The sequence below is a fragment of the Lacerta agilis genome, chromosome Z (assembly GCF_009819535.1).
Source record: "Lacerta agilis isolate rLacAgi1 chromosome Z, rLacAgi1.pri, whole genome shotgun sequence".
NCBI classification, from domain to species: domain Eukaryota; kingdom Metazoa; phylum Chordata; class Lepidosauria; order Squamata; family Lacertidae; genus Lacerta; species Lacerta agilis.
In genome coordinates this window covers 3,018,753-3,034,944 of record NC_046331.1, presented here as the reverse complement: position 1 = coordinate 3,034,944, position 16,192 = coordinate 3,018,753, and the positions used below count along the sequence as shown (strand labels likewise).

Genomic DNA, 16,192 nt, shown 5'->3' with positions numbered 1-16,192 from the left:
TTGTCTTTCCATGGTTCATTTTACATATCGTAAATCCCTGCAAATTCTACAGAAACTATACCAATCAGTATTCCATTATTGCAGCCACCAAACCTTATTTACACTGTTGAATTTATCTTAACTCTGCCAGCGTTTTCAGCTGTACACAATTATTTCCCATATATTTAATAAATATATGCTCTCCTATATTTGAAGACAGTTAATGCATGCAACAATAGTTATCCAACTATTCCATAATTCTGAGAACTGCTAAGGCAGTGGTTCTCAAAAGTGTGCGCTGCACCACCCTGGTGTGACAAAAGAGGATGGCAACTGTAGCAGGAAGGTTCAATCAAAGAAACATTTAAACATTTCAGTGTATTTTGATAACAAAGTTTATATATATTTATTCACAGAATATGGATGGATATCTTTTCAAAATGAAAGCAAGAGCTCCAAGTAATACTGAATACAATCCTGGTTGTATTTCCAAGGTTATTATCAATAAAAACTTTGCGCAAGCAAATTTTAATCTGAAAGTGTGGGCCAAAGGAAAAAGTTTGAGAAACCACTGTATTAAGGAGAAATTGAGAAAAGAAGTTCTCAGTGACAGTTCTCAGAAGGTTCAGTTTACAGAGGTGAGGAATCTGTGACCCTCCAGATCAGGGGTCAGCAAACTTTTTTCAGCAGAGGGCCGGTCCACTGTCCCTCAGACCTTTTGGGGAGCCGGACTATATTTTGAAAAATAAATAAATGAATGAATTCCTATACCCCACAAATAACCCAGAGATGCATTTTAAATAAAGGGATACATTCTACTCATGTAAAAACACGCTGATTCCTGGACCGTCCATGGGCTGGATTGAGAAGGTGATTGGGCCGCATCCAGCCCCCGGGCCTTAGTTTGGGGACCCCTGCTCCAGATGATGATGGACTACAATTCTCTTCATCCTTGGCTCATTGGCCATTCTGGCTGGGGCTGATGGGATAGCAGGTTTTTGAGCTGGGAAAGAATGTTGGATGGGGAAAGGGAGAACAGGGACAGGAGAACAAGCAGTGCAGTTGTTTGAAACAAGACTTAATGGGAACATCTGTGGCCCTCCATATAATGTTTGACTCCAGCTCCCAGCAAGGCCGTCTTAAGTAAATCTGGCGCCCTGGCGTGAAGATCCCTCCGGCGCCCCTCACGCTCCGCCGGGCAGGGCCAGGCACAGTGGGCAGCCGGAGGGCGCGGCGCGGCAGGCAGGTACGTCGAACTTGCATTCTGCCGGGCAGGCCCAGGTGCAGTGGGTAGCCAGAGGGCATGGAGGGACGGGTGGAGACGCTGCCAGCTGTGCTCCACCTCTGCCTCTGCCTGCTCGGCCGAAGTGGTGGCGCAGTGCTGCCGTCCAGGAAGCCCTGGCTGCAGCGCCAATGGGAGGCTCGCCAATGGCCTCCCAGCATCCGCAGCCCGAGAAGAGGTGGGCGAGAGCGGTGCTGCTGTCGGGGCTGGAGGGTGCAAGTACCCTCCTCAGACCGTGGCGCCTTGCACCAGTAGCCTCAGTGGCTAAGACGTCCCTGGCTCCCAGCCCCAGCCAGTGGGGCCAAAGGCTAGAGATGATGGGAACTGGAATCACAACTACATGGCAAGGGCTACAGGTTTCCCATCCCTGCTGTATATCTAAGTCATGTGTAGGCAAACTAAGGCTTGGGGGCCGGATCCAGCCCAATCGCCTTCTAAATATCCGGTCCGTGGACGGTCCAGGAATCAACGTGTTTTTACATGAGTAGAATGTTTCCTTTCATTTAAAACGCATCTCTGGATTATTTGTGGCCTGCCTGGTGTTTTTACATGAGTAGAATGTGTGCTTTTATTTAAAATGCACCTCTGGGTTATTTGTGGGGCATAGGAATTCGATATTTTTTTTCCCTTTCAAAATATAATCCGACCCCCCAATAAGGGCTGAGGTACGGTGGACCGGCCCCCTGCTGAAAAAGTTTGCTGACCCCTGATCTAAGTCTAGTAAACAGATTTGGGCCTTCTTTAAACAAACAAACAAACAAACTGCCTAAAATTTCAGGAAATAAACCCAGCCTAAAAGTCTTAAGAAGCTGCCTTATAATTGAGTCAGACCTTTGGTTCATCTTTCCTGAGGCTGATAGGCAGCAGCTCTCCGGGGCAGCAGTGAGGGAATCTTTCCCAGCCCTACCCATAGATGCCGGTGGCTGAACCTGGAATCTTCTGTGTGCAAAGCAGATCCTCTAACAATGACCTCAAAATCGCTCTCTCCATCTCCTTCTCCATCTGTCTCCAGTCTCTAGAGCAGATGGGGAACCTGTGACCCACCCACCATATGCTGTTGGACTCTAAGTTCTAAGTAGGAAGCCCGACAGGAAGCCACTGGTTCTAATGGACCAGCAGCCGCTGTTCTTAGTATGCCACAGCGCCAAATGACCCGCGGGTCTGGAAGGCAAGAGATGTACAGTATAGACAAGGCTTGCTGAAGGTTGCCCTTGATCTTGGGTCAGGGCTCTGCAATGCGCAGCCTCGAGGGCAGGGTTTTCCGAGGGCAAATTCCCAATTGTAAGTTGCGCTTTGGATCGCAGCCCCTAGGAAGGGGCGCTAAAGCACAAGATTTCCCCCTTCAATTTTTCTTTTATTTTGTTCCCCCCTACCCCAAAGGTCCGAGGTGGAGCATCTCTAGCTAGGCATGGGAAGAACCCACTTTGCCTGAAACCCTAGAGCAGGCTTCCTCAACCTCGGCCCTCCAGATGTTTTGAGACTACAATTCCCATCATCCCTGACAGCTGGTCCTGCTAACTAGGGATCATGGGAGTTGTAGGCCAAAAACATCTGGAGGACCGAGTTAAAGGAAGCCTGCACAAGGGAACCTATCTATCATTCAGGGAGCCGGCGGCCCGGGCCTGAGGCTGAGCTGAAAGGAGAGGTGGTGCTGTTGGGCACAAGGCAGCTGGCCTGGAATCGTTACCCGCGCACTGCGAAAGGGGACAGCGGCGGTCGCGCGAACCCTCGGGCGGTGGGAGGGGATAGGGAGGAGTCGTAGTCTGTTAAGGAAGGCCGAGCGGTTGCGCGCCTCGTTGCGCTTTTGGAAAGCGGGCGGCGGCTAGATGATGAGCGCAGACCTCGGCTGAGGCTGCGAAACGCCGGGCGAGGCCCGTCCCTCGGAACCCGCAAGCAAACAGCTAGGCTGGGAAGTCCCAGTCCCAGTCCCAGTCGCCGCCTCCGCCTCCCGCCGCGCCTTTTGGCACGTCAAAGTCTAGTTGCGGAGCGCCCCTTGGGAAGGATCCCTCCTCGCCAAGCGGCCGCCCTCGGGGGCCATGCGCGCCTCTCCTCCCGGCCCTCTGCAGCGCTGTGGGAGTCGCGCACGTCTCCTCTTCCCAGACCGAGTCGCCGAGAGAGCAGCGGTGGCCCCAATTCCTCTTGCGCCTGCACTCTCGTCGAGCTTCGTGAAGTCAGCGGTCTGAATTTGAGCCGGGGAGGTTGGAGCAGCAAACGGGCTCTCACCACCTCGCTCTCAGCCCAGTCTTGTTTTTACGTGTGGAAGGAAGAACACCCATCGCCTCCGCCCCCTGCTTGAGTTCAGGTACAGAGCAGGTATGATGAATGTTCTGTTGAGCATGTGCAGAACGCCCTCCTCCTCTTTGATCAACTGTGCCCCCGCCCTAGGCTCTGTGGTTTAACCCACAGTGCCACTCACGACCCTTGTATATATACATACATATGTGCATATACTACACCTCTCTAGAATCTTCTGCAAGCAGAGCCTGTGCTTCCCACACTCCTCCTGGGGGCTGGAAAGGGGTTAGTTTAACCTCCAGTTTGCTAGTAAAACTAAATTTAACTGTCTAAAAAGTGTGTCAGCAACATGACAAGTTTGAAAGTTCTGACTTAGTTTTGATTTGGGGCAAAGCAGAGACACAGACTATTTTACTGCTATTTTGGGGGATGGGTGGCTACACTGCCTCCCTCCTTAGTCTCAGCAGGGAGGTGGATGGGGACAAAAGCAGAATTAGCTGGCTCTGTCTGCACATATTATTTGGACCCCTTCCACCCTACGAGTCTCAGTGGCATTTCCCCGTCTCCTGAATCTAGTTGCATAGGTCTTCCTGGATATTTGTTCTCCCTCTTCCCACCTGAAGAGGATGGGATACTAGCTTGCCTCATCAGGGATGATGAGGAATTGTGGTCCAACATAATATGGAGGGCCATAAGCTCACGGGTTTCGTGAAACAGTCTTCTCACCACACCCACTGAACATACATACGGACACAAACAAACAGTGGCATATTGGACTTTTGTTAGGTTCTTCACTTCCATAGAACTGAGCATGCCCAGCACAAAGGATAATATCCAAGTATGAAAAATGTCTTCATGTGGTGGAGATGTCCTAAGAAGTAGTCTCTTGAATAATCGGTTTTATTTTTTTCAGGGCATTGTCCTCAAGGCCCAAAGCAGATACATGGCTGATAAGACCTGAAAAGGATGCAGGTGATTGTAAGTATGCAATTGGGGAGAAGGTGTGTATGGGATCTGAGTTTGCACTCATATGCTCCTTTCACTATGGGAGTATTCCTTCCATTTAACATTATTCACGTGCCTCCTTTCCTTCTGCTCATTTGACTGGCATAGCAACACCTTCCCAGTGGGTTGTTTGCTTTCAAAACGCTGCCTGGTGGGTTCCTTTTGCCCAGCAGATGCAGCCGCTTTAGCAACAGAGGAATGTGCCTTAAGTCAAGTCAGATCGTTTGTCTACAGGCTAGCAGGCAGGGGCTCTCCAGCATTTCAGACAGGAGTTGTTTCCCAGCACTTTCTGAGAGATGCCAGGGATTGAACTGGGGACCATCTGCTTGCAAACCATACAGGTACACTCTGCTACTGAGCTGTTGTTCTTCACCTAAATAGAAAGTAAGATTCTAGTACTCGTGGTTCTCAGCAAAGAGCTGAACTTGAGAGCCAGTGTGGTGTAGTGGTTAAGAGCGGTAGACTTGTAATCTGGGGAACCGGGTTCGCGTCTCCACTCCTCCACATGCAGCTGCTGGGTGACCTTGGGCTAGTCACACTTCTCTGAAGTCTCTCAGCCCCACTCACCTCACAGAGGGTTTGTTGTGGGGGAGGAAGGGAAAGGAGAATGTTAGCCGCATTGAGACTCCTTCGGGTAGTGAAAAGCGGGATATCAAATCCAAACTCTTCTTCCTCCTCCTCTTCTTCTTCTTCTTCTGCATGCCAAGCTGATTCTCTGACACTGAAGCTATGGCTGTTCCCCTGAAGATGGGAATTGTAGTCCAGCAACATTTGACCTTGAGGAACATAGGAAGCTGCCTTAAACCAGTCCTTTGCTTGAGGATCGCAGGGTGGGATCTTTTCCAGCCATACTGGGAAATGCCAGCAATTGAACCTGAGAACTTCTGCATGTAAATCTGATCCTCTGTTGCTGAGCTACAGCACCTGCCCCATCCATGATGGTTTATTTTAGATCCAGTGTAACCTTAAGATCAACCTCCTTGCTCCCCAAAACCTGCTGTGGGCACCTACCTAATTCTGTTCCACGTTTGGCCACTCGGCTGCTCACCTGCGTGGGGTGGGGAGGAATTTAACCTGCAACCAGTTAAACCAGGGGTCAGCAAACTTTTTCAGCAGGGGGCTGGTCAACTGTCCCTCAGACCTTGTGGGGGTGGGCCGGACTATATTTTGAAAAATAAAAATAAATGAACGAATTCCTATGCCCCACAAATAACCCAGAGATGCATTTTAAATAAAAGCAAAAAAAAAAAAAATCCTTCCAGTAGCACCATAGAGACCAACTAATTTTGTTCTTGGCATGAGCTTTCGTGTACATGCACACTTCTTCAGATAGGTAACAAGAAGTGTGCATGCACACGAAAGCTCATACCAAGAACAAACTTAGTTGGTCTCTAAGGTGCTACTGGAATGAATTTTTTCATTTTTCCGGCAGACCAACACGGCTACCTACCTGTAACTAAATAAAAGCACACATTCTAATCATGTAAAAACACCAGGCAGGCCCCACAAATAACCCAGAGATGCATTTTAAATAAAAGGACACATGCTACTCATGTAAAATCACGCTTATTCCCAGTCCGTCCATGGGCCAGATTTAGAAGGCGATTGGGCCAGATCCAGGCCCCGGGCCTTAGTTTGCCTACCCATGAGTTAAACCAAAGCTCTGTTTCTTTTAAGCTTCTTTGCAGTTAGATCTCGCGCCATGTAGGCCTAAGCCAATTAGGGCATCTAAAACAAGCCTCTTAAAAGCACAGTGATCTCCATCCACTTAGCTCATGGAACGAAGGGCAGGTGGGACTATCGGTGGACCTGTGAAGTCTGTGTGGGATAGAGGTTTGGTGAAGAGCAGCTGATGTAAGGCTGAGTTGCATGCCCTGTTCAGATACAGCCCTAAACCATGGGTGGCTAACCTGTGGCCCTTTGGAAGGTGATGTTGGACCCCAGCTCCATTGACCATTGGGTCCTGCTGGGGCTAATGGGATTTGGAGTCCAGCGGCGACTGCGTGGGGCACTGGTGGGCCCCTTGTGCTGAAGTGGGCTGTAGCGTGGTGTGCGCAAACCTTAGCCTGTGGCGCTTGCCCTTCGTTCTTTAGTGTGACTGCAAGTAAAACATTTGGAAATATTTGGATGTAAGTTGCCCTGGGCAAGTACAAGTGGCTGACTAATTAATTAATTAATATAAATAATACCTCATAGACACATAGAATTGCAGAGTTGGAAGGAACCAGGAGGGAACCCTCCACTCCAACCCTCTGCAATGCAGGACTCTCTTGCCCAATGCGCGGCTCGAACCCGTGACCCTGAGATTAAGAGTCTCAGGCTCTACCCAGTGAGCTAGCCAGCTGCTTTCATACTGAGCCCATCTCCGCATTAAGACACAACTCAGAATGTTGTTTAGTGGTTCTTAAGCCACAGTTTGATCCTGGCTTGTTTGAACTAACCATAGTTTAAACCCGGTGTGGGGAATCATAGGCCCAGGGGCCTGATAGGGCCTTCCAAACCTCTCTACCTGGCCTCCTGGATTCTCCCCAGGCCACACCCCTCACTGCCCCAGCTTCATGCCCTACTTTTGGTTTTGCTTGGATACATTGTGTCCGCAAACTCTGCCTTTTATTCATCTGCATGGACAGTAGAGGGGAAATACGGAGAATCTCATCTACCATACAAAAGTAGACATTTGCATTCATTGCTCTGCTCACTTTTTGCCTCTGTCCCCTCCCCCCACCGCCAAATCACTGGCATGCTTGCCTCTGAAAGGTTCCCTGGAAAGAAATATAAATCCTCCATATCTCTGGAAATGGAGAACCATGTCCCTTTCTGGGAAACTATGACTTCCACAGCGGCAGACTTTGGGCTTTCAAATTTCAGAAGTGCCCTGTGTGACAGTAAAATTCGGACTCCCCCCCCCTGTGCTTGTGCTCCATTTTACAGCATTAATTGTGGCGCTACCCTAAAACCACCTCTGACTTCCATCACCACTGTCAATTGACTGTGCTTGCTAGGGCTTATGGGAGTTGTAGTCTGGCAACATCTGGAGGGCCACAGGTTCTCCATCATTGGTTTAAAACTAAGAGTTCCCCCCCATCCCTCCGAGTCTGGACACAACAGGGAACTCTGGTTAGCCCACTTGGGCAAAAGATTCCTGTGTTGCAAGAGATTGGACTAGGTGACCCTCGTGATCCCTTCCAACTCTCCAGTTCTATGATTCTGTAATTCTAAAAGTGGAAGTGAAATTCTCCAGTTCCCTTGCACGCTTGCCAGTAACCCGAGAGGCAGATATGTGGGGCAACTCTGGTATATCTGTTTCCTCACTTGATCTGACCTTGGAATTCTCTCCCTCCTGGCGAGTTGCCAGACCTCAAATTTACTCCTCTTCTGAAAATGGTGTGAGGTGGGCTTTGTTTTGTTCAAATTGACTCCTTCGGGGTTACCCGCAGCAAAGTTGTTTGCCATCGAGCTGTTTGCTGTCATTTCCACAATATGCACTTGGGCAAGTATCCTTAAGCACCCTGTAGAACAATTAACGTGGCACTGCTTTCCCAGAGTCCTTAGAGTGCCAGGGTTTCTACAGAGCAGGAACCCAGCTGCGCAGCAGAGCACGACCTGTGCATGTGCGAAAGTTCAATCCCTGTTTGCAGGTTCAGTTGAAAGATCGCTTTCTGCCTAATGCAGGCATAGGCAACCTTGGGCCTCCAGATGTTTTGGGACTACAATTCCCATCATCCCTGACCACTGGTACTGTTAGCTAGGAATCATAGGAGTTGTAGCCCCAAAACGTCTGGAGGGCCAAGGTTGCCTATGCCTGGCCTAATGCAATGATGGGGAACCTTGCACCTGGGAGCCAAATGCCCCCCTCTCTGGCCCTGGGGATGTCCCTGGGCCACACTCCTCCTCAGCCAGGTCCGTCTCCCCAGGCCACATCTCTCACCAGCCCCGCTTGCACTGCCTTTGAGTGTTTATGTCTGGTTGGAATGTGTCCTTCAACTCTGGTGGCATCTCCTGCTTTTGTGGAAGGAGGCTAGAGAGGGGAGTGCGTACAAACTAGCCTTGGTACAAACATAAAATTTAACATTTGCCCAGAGTGGCTGGGGCAACCCTGTCAGATGGACGGGGTACAAATAATGAATTGTTGTTGTTGTTGCTGCTGCTGCTGCTGCACCCGCTTTTACCTCTGAGGTCACCTGCATGTGGCCCTTGGAAAGTTGCCCAGAAGAGAACGTGGCCCTCGGACTAGGATGGGCACCTGCCTTTCTGTCTGCCAAGAGGAAGCTCAGACCCTCCTCTCTATTTTTCTTCAGTCTCGGCTGTTCTTAACTCTGGTCATCCTGTGCGCCTGCTCCATCCTGTACATCTTGCTCTGCCCTCACTTCTGTGTCTCGTTGTGTTGGCTTGGCTGCCGTCACCTGGAAGAGCAAGAAGGAGTCGTCCCAGCTGTGCCTGGAGCTGCCCAGTTTGAGGGTTACATCAGCGTCCCTGATGGGAAGGTAAGTCATGCCTCCCGGTTATGAAAAGTGAGCATTGTCAAACCATGGAGTTGGTCAGTTGAGAGGCACCAATTCAGGTTGCATTTTGGGGTGTCATTTTCATCACCCATGAAGAAGAGAGAAAAGAAACCCTCCCCATAAGCAAAAGGCGGAGGGAGGGTTCTATCTCCTCCCTGGTGTGCTTGTTTTCTACTTGCAGGGTGTTTTTTAATATATATTTTTAAAGCAAAACATATGGGGTGAGGAGCATTCAGAAATGTGACCTCCTCCTCCCCACACTAGTGCAGACTATTCTGCCTCCTTGTTGTGCTCTGTGTGGAAACCCAGACAAGTATGTTCAGGGTTTAGAAAGGGATCCAGAAATCCTCTGAAAAGGTCATTTGGATCTGCATTATGAAGCACTCCTGTTCAGGGTTCCAGCCAGCCATGCCCTTCTTTCAGACACTCCATTCCCACTTGCCCCACAGCCAGCAGCCAGCCCTTCTTAGGGCCCAGACCTGTTTGGTAGGTTTCACTCCACCTTGCGTCTTTTTGTGACAGTTCTTTGTAGCTATGGTTCTCTCCACCCCCAAAAGTTTGCTTATACTTCCTCCTTGGGCCTGGATGGTGCTGTTTTGGCTGCATAAGCAATGGCATTTACTTCTGAACATCAGAAATAGAGGAAATAATACAAACACCTAGGCCAGGTGGAAAGGGCCTTAAAGGGAGCGGCCTCCACACTCACAGCCGGGTGATGTTCCTCCGGCCTCATGAGGAACCTCTTCAGTGGGGCTGGTGAGTGTGGGCCCTGCCCCCTAGGCCAGGTGGAAAGGGCCTTACAGGGAGCGGCCTCCACACTCACAGCCGGGTGATGTTCCTCCGGCCTCATGAGGAGCCTCTTTTGTAGGGCTGGTGAGTCTGGGCCCTGCCCCCTAGGCTAGGTGGAAAGGGTCTTGCAGGGAGCGGCCTTCGCACTCACAGCCCAGACTCACCAGCCCCACTGAAGAAGCTCCTCATGAGGCCGGAGGAACATCGCCCAGCTGTGAGTGTGGAGGCCGCTCCCTGTAAGGCCCTTTCCACCTGGCCTAGGGGGCAGGGCCCAGACTCACCAGCCCCATTGAAGAGGCTCCTCATGAGGCCGGAGGAACATCGCCCAGCTGTGAGTGTGGAGGCCGCTCCCTGTAAGGCCCTTTCCACCTGGCCTAGGGGGTTGGGCCCACACTCACCAGCCCCATTGAAGAGGCTCCTCATGAGGCCGGAGGAACATCGCCCAGCTGTGAGTGTGGAGGCCGCTCCCTGTAAGGCCCTTTCCACCTGGCCTAGGGGGCAGGGCCCAGACTCACCAGCCCCATTGAAGAGGCTCCTCATGAGGCCGGAGGAACATCGCCCAGCTGTGAGTGTGGAGGCCGCTCCCTGTAAGGCCCTTTCCACCTGGCCTAGGGGGTTGGGCCCACACTCACCAGCCCCATTGAAGAGGCTCCTCATGAGGCCGGAGGAACATCGCCCAGCTGTGAGTGTGGAGGCCGCTCCCTGTAAGGCCCTTTCCACCTGGCCTAGGGGGCAGGGCCCAGACTCACCAGCCCTACAAAAGAGGCTCCTCATGAGGCCGGAGGAACATCGCCTGACTGTTGTTTTATTGATTTAATATGCTGTAAAGCACTATGAGATTGTTATTAAAAATATAAGGCGGTATAGAAATTAAAAACAACAACCACCAATCCCTTGCTTGCCCAAAGGGTTTTCGTAGTTCTCACTGGGATGGCAGTATAAACCTTGGATGAATAAAAACCAAAGGGCATGGATAGGCTGAGACGTGAGAGATGGGTCCTGAAATATCTCTCTCTCAGATGTCAAACACCAGAGTAATGATGCATTAATTTAATTTTCACCAAAAATAAAACCATGCTTTAATAGCATACAAAATTGCTCTGTTTACTCCTCCTCACAGTTCACCTTTCCTGTGGGCTATTATTTGCCTAATTGGCAGGACCACGTCAGACTCCTTTTTCTCCTTCCTTTTCTTTTAAGCTGGCCTCATAATGCGCCACCAGTCAATTGGATATTACCCAGTGAACATGATGACACCACATTACCAGAAGACAGCCAATTAGATCTGGCTGTGTGTCAGTGTGTCACAAAGCCAGTTCAGAGTGAGAGCAGGAAGTGTTACCCTCACTCTGGATGGGGGAATCCCCTCCCTTTTCTTGGTCCCGTTTTCAGATGCACGTTGAATTTCCGAAAGAGGGTGCTCTTTGTAGAGGCAAAACCCAATTTTGTTTTAAAAGTCTCTCTTCTACTTTGGCGTGGTTCCTAGATTTAATGGGGAAAAGGAAGCAGTGCAGCCAAGGTAGCCTTAGCCACTGCCTCTGGTCTTCGAGAAGCTCCCTCCAGGCTCAATTCTCTTCTACCTTTAGCCATTGGCTCGAGTGCCATGTCGCCAGTGTGCTGTGGTATCAAGCTCTGGGCAGATGCTGGGTTCGCGTTCTGGGAAGGAGATTGACGAGAAGGAGTGTGTCCTGCGCATGAACCAGGCCCCCACCCAGGGTTACGAGGAGGATGTGGGTGGCAGGAGCACCATCCGGGTCGTTTCTCATACCAGCATCCCCTTGCTCTTGCGGAACCAGAGCTATTTCTTCAAGCAGTCCCGGGACACAGTCTATGTTATCTGGGGTCCCACCAGGCTGATGAGCCGGGAGAAGGTGGGCTTGGTCTACCGGACCCTCCTAAAGGTGAAAGAGATGTACCCGAGCCTGCACCTCTACACGCTGACTGACCGGATGATGGTGCACTGTGATGAGCTCTTCCTGCTGGAGACAGGGAAGAACAGGTGAGAGGTGGCTAGAGTGGGTTATCACCAGGCAGGGACCATAATGGTAAAGCATATGTGCCAAGGGCATAAGGAGAGCCTGTTGGACCCAGCCAAGGGGGCCTGTCCAGCTGTCATGGACTGGTTGGACACAGAGGAATGGTGGGAGGAATCAGCTGTGGAAGCCTCCAGGGAAGAGCCCTTGGAGTGGTGGTGGGAAGACAATGAGTGGTCAGAGAAAGACTGGAGGAGGTGTCAGAAGCAGAAGAGGTAACAGGATTTAGTGAGAAAGGAGAGTGTGTAACAGAGAGCAGTCCAGAATCAGAGGCAGAAGCTGAAGGTGGGAGGAGAGAGGGCAAGAGGCAAGGATGAGTGTGGCCGGTGAAGAGGCACAAGTGTCACCCCCTCCAGTTGCGACAAGCTCTCCTCCACCCTGGTCTCCCAGAACCAGGAGAGGCATGAAGAGGAGGTGGGCTTCTCACAGGCGCAGTCTCAAATTGCTTAGGAAAATCCGTGGAGAGGAAGGGACTTAGGCAGCTGTGGGGAGGGAGGGAGACAAGGACCTTTAGTTTTGGCAGCTGCTTCATGGGGACAAGAACTGCTGGAGATGAGTAGCTGTGCTCATTAGGGCCTGACAGTTCCTGGTTTTGCTAATAAAGAGTTAACTCCAATGTGCTCTGGTGTATTTTACTGCTGGCTAGCTACAGTCTCTATCCCAGCATCCTGTCTCACTCGTCAACCCAATGTCCCAGTGGGAAGGCCACAAGCAGGACCTAAACACAACACCAACTCTCCCTGCTTGTAATTCCAGCAATTGGTGCTCAGGGGCACACTGCCTCTGACAGTGGGGACACAGAGCCTAAACATTGTGGCTAGTAGCTGTTGGTGGCCATGTCCTCCATGAATTGGTCTGATCTGCCCTGCATGCAGGAAGTCCTAGGTTTCCGTACAGCAAGCTGAGGTTCGAGCTTTGGTGGCCTAGGAGTCATCCCCCAGCCCTTTATGATTCTACGCAGAACAAATGCTAGCCAAAATGATATACATTGGGGGGGGGATGCTTTGCAAAAAAATGTGTATTTCAGGCAGAATTGCACACGGAAATATGCACGTTTGGAGAAATCGGCACTGAAAGCCCTATGAATTCCCATGGTGACTTTTTTAAAAAGTCGGGAAAGTGAGAAACAGAGAGAAGCTGCAATTGACAGATTTGCCCGTCTCTATGTTAGTGTTTGCCCTGTCTCTCCCAAATCCACAGGATGAAATCTGGCTCCTTCCTGAGCACAGGCTGGTTCACAATGGTTTTGGCGATGGAGTTATGTGAGGAGATCTTCGTCTTTGGCATGGTCAGCGAGAACTATTGCAGGTATGGCACAGGAAGGTGGGGTATGAAACAATATGTAAGCAGAGAGAACACACACATTATTTAAGAGTAATAATAAACATAATAACTGTACCCTGCCCATCTGACTGGGTTGCAACAGCCACTCTGGGCAGCTGTGTACAAAAACAACAGAACATTAAGCATTAAAAACTTCCCTATACAGAGCTGCTTTCATGTGTCTTCTAGCTCCTTGACATCTGATGGAGGGTGCATTCCACACGGTGGGCGCCACCACCGAGAAGGCCCTCTGCCTAGTTCCCTGTAACTTCACTTCTTGTAGTGAGGGAACCACCAGAAGGCCTTTGGAGGTGGACCTCAACGTCTGGCCTAGAGACACTCCTTCAGGTATACAGGGCTGAGGCCATTTAGGGGTTTAAAGGTCAGCACCAGCACTTTGCATTGCGCTCAGAAATTTAGTGGGAGCCAGTGAAGATCGTTTAGGATCGTTGTTTCATGGTCCTGGACGCTGTTCCCAGTCACCAGTCTAGCTGCCACATTCTGGATTACAGTAGTTGTACCTTCAAAGGTAGTGCATAAGCAGGAGATAATCACTCTGGCAAGACAGTCTGCAAGCAGGAGGTGGTAGACAGCTGCCCTGGACATAGAATTTACCTGCATCACCATGGAGAGTCCATTTGATTCCCAGGCTGTGCACCTGGTCCTTTAGGAGCAGTCATTCCATTCAGGACCAGCAAATCCCCCACACCTGCCATCCCCCCCCATCCCCCAGAAACAATACTTCTGTCTTTTTAGGATTCAGCCTCAATCCTTTGACTGCCATCCACCCCCCAACCGCCTCCAGACTCCCACACAGGACGTTCACCCCTGCACTGGTTCCAATTTAAACAAGAGGTAGAGCTGAGTATCACCTGCATATTGGTGAACCCCCTGATGATCCCTCCCGGCAGTTTCATATAGATGTTAAAATGCATGGCGGAGAAGACGGAACCCTGAGGCACCCCACAAGTGAGAGCCCAGGAGTCTGAACGCTCATCCCCAACACCACTTTCTGGACACGGCCCAGGAGGAAGGAGTGGAACCACTGCATGACAGTGCCCTCAGCCCCCAACCTGCCTAGATGGTCCAGAAGGATACCGTGGTCAGATGGGAGGATGCATGGGTTTAAAGTAGGCGGAGCCACATGGTAGCCCAGCTCTTAACCTGTCAGACGGTTTGGTCCAGGCCACTTTAAGCATGCAGCAACCTGGTTTTCATCTTTCTCTGTGTTTTTGTCATCCTTTTGATTGGCAGAGACAGAAGCCAGCCCATTGTGCCTTACCACTACTTTGAAAAGGGCAGGCTAGATGAATGCAAGATGTACCTGGCCCATGAAAGAGCCCCCCATGGTGGGCATCGTTTCATCACAGAGAAGGCCGTCTTTTCTCGCTGGGCAAAGAAAAGGAACATTGTCTTCACTCACCCTTCGTGGCCAGATGGGTAGGTGAGGCGAGCGGCAGGCCACCCATGGTGCTCTTGTTTTGGTGTTTTCTACAAATTCGATCTTCAGATGTTTGTGACGGAAGCCATATTTGTCACTGTTTGGTTCTGCACAAAGTGCTGGCTCCTGCGATCGTGGTTTTCAAAGGGGAATGAGGCATCAGGATGCAGAGCAGACAACGCAGGGCCTCTTCCATTTCCCTTGACCATGTATTTCTAAACTTCCGGTCAAGAGGCAAGGAGTTTTTCTCCTCTTTCTGAACACGTGAGTGGAAAGTACTTGTCATTGGTAGGTGGGAAACACTTTGGAATTATTATTATTTTTGCAAAAGTGGACGGATGGAAACATTTCAAATATTATAGTGTATATTTAAGCAATCCTCACAAGTGTTGGATTGTTACGGCCTACTTCACCGAATTATGTATTCTGTGCTTGACACATCGTGTGATGAGAAGCATACCTGGATTAGACAGCAACGTTCTCTAATGCTGGAGATCCCAGGTAGTTTACCTGATAAAAGCCCCACCCCCTGAGTTAATGGGATCTTGGGAAGCAGGTGAGGGGGAAGTAGGCAATCTGTTTTGGCGATAACTGTTCCTTTGTTTTGTGCACTGTACTGAGAGATTGTTAAACACCAAGTGGTTTGGAAATAAAATGAAATGAAATAAAAGACCCCTCTCTGCCTGAGACTCTCAGCCAGGGAAAGAAGGCTGGTTGCAGGGCTCAGTTGCAAAAACAGCCTTGGCTGTCATGTGGCTGCTTGCTGTGTTTGTGGGCCACGTGGCTCTGTGGGCCTCTCCACCATGTCGCCCTCCTTCCCCACCCCGTCAGCTGCTTCCTGTTATCTCCACCGCCTTCCGTGCTTCTGTTTCCCTTCAGCTGTTTGCAAGAGATTATCAAACATTTTAGAAACCTGAGCATGGGAACGGCTGACAGTGCATGGCGTTTGTGTGCGTCAGGCGCAGCTACTTGAGAAATACACTGCTGTGCTTCACGCATCTTGGCTGTTGGAAAACAGGGGTGGGATGTGTACCTTGTCAACCGCAGATGGCCCCCCCCCAGACTAAATTCATGTGGCCCTCAGCTTTATTTTACGCAGGTGACGAGGAGGGGGGAAGTGGGGAAGTGGGTGGCAGCAAGAGAGAGAAAGCCTTAGTTTAGAAGCAGAGAGTGGAGTTCCTCACCATGGATGCTGCCCCCCCCCCTCACTGGCAGACAGGGCCCCCAACAGGGAGAGAAAATGTGCCTACTCCTGTTCCTGAAGAAATAGCAGGTGCTGCTGGAATTGTGAGAATAGTCTATTAAACATTAAAAGCTTCCCTAAACAGGGCTGCCTTCAGATGTCTTCTAAACGTCTGGTAGTTGTTTATCTCTTTGACATCTGGTGGGAGGGTGTTCCACAGGGTGGGCGCCACTACCGAGAAGGCCCTCTACCTGGTTCCCTGTAGCTTTGCTTCTTGCAGTCAGGGAACCGCCAGAAGGGCCTCGGCACCGGACCTCAGTGTCCGGGCAGAACAGTGGGGGTGGAGACGCTCCTTCAGGCCCAGTGTGGGGGTGGGGAGGGCATTCTTCAAGATTTAGGCTTTCAACGAATCAGACCATT

General features: G+C 50.6%; 1 protein-coding gene across 2 annotated transcripts; it reads left to right on the top strand.

The window, feature by feature from the left end:
* Nucleotides 1-3,083: 3,083 nt before the first annotated feature.
* On the top strand, nt 3,084-15,704 carry ST6GALNAC4 (ST6 N-acetylgalactosaminide alpha-2,6-sialyltransferase 4). Of its 2 annotated transcripts, none has more exons than XM_033137924.1 (6): nt 3,084-3,563; nt 4,410-4,474; nt 8,800-8,985; nt 11,379-11,791; nt 13,026-13,133; nt 14,403-15,704. In XM_033137924.1, exons 2-6 carry the CDS (start codon nt 4,463-4,465, stop codon nt 14,590-14,592), a joined length of 909 nt encoding a protein of 302 aa, XP_032993815.1. In that variant the 5' UTR covers nt 3,084-3,563; nt 4,410-4,462; the 3' UTR covers nt 14,593-15,704. The 2 variants fall into 2 exon arrangements, with proteins under 2 accessions (XP_032993815.1, XP_032993814.1); XM_033137923.1 differs by having other exon boundaries at nt 3,084-3,574.
* The last annotated feature ends 488 nt before the right edge of the window (nt 15,705-16,192 follow it).

What these genes read in the sequence shown, in the direction of transcription:
- ST6GALNAC4 (XM_033137924.1), top strand. An exon ending in CTGGAGACAGGGAAGAACAG is followed by an intron (nt 11,792 to 13,025) that starts GTGAGAGGTGGC and finishes CCAAATCCACAG; the next exon opens with GATGAAATCTGGCTCCTTCC. An exon ending in GTCAGCGAGAACTATTGCAG is followed by an intron (nt 13,134 to 14,402) that starts GTATGGCACAGG and finishes TTTGATTGGCAG; the next exon opens with AGACAGAAGCCAGCCCATTG.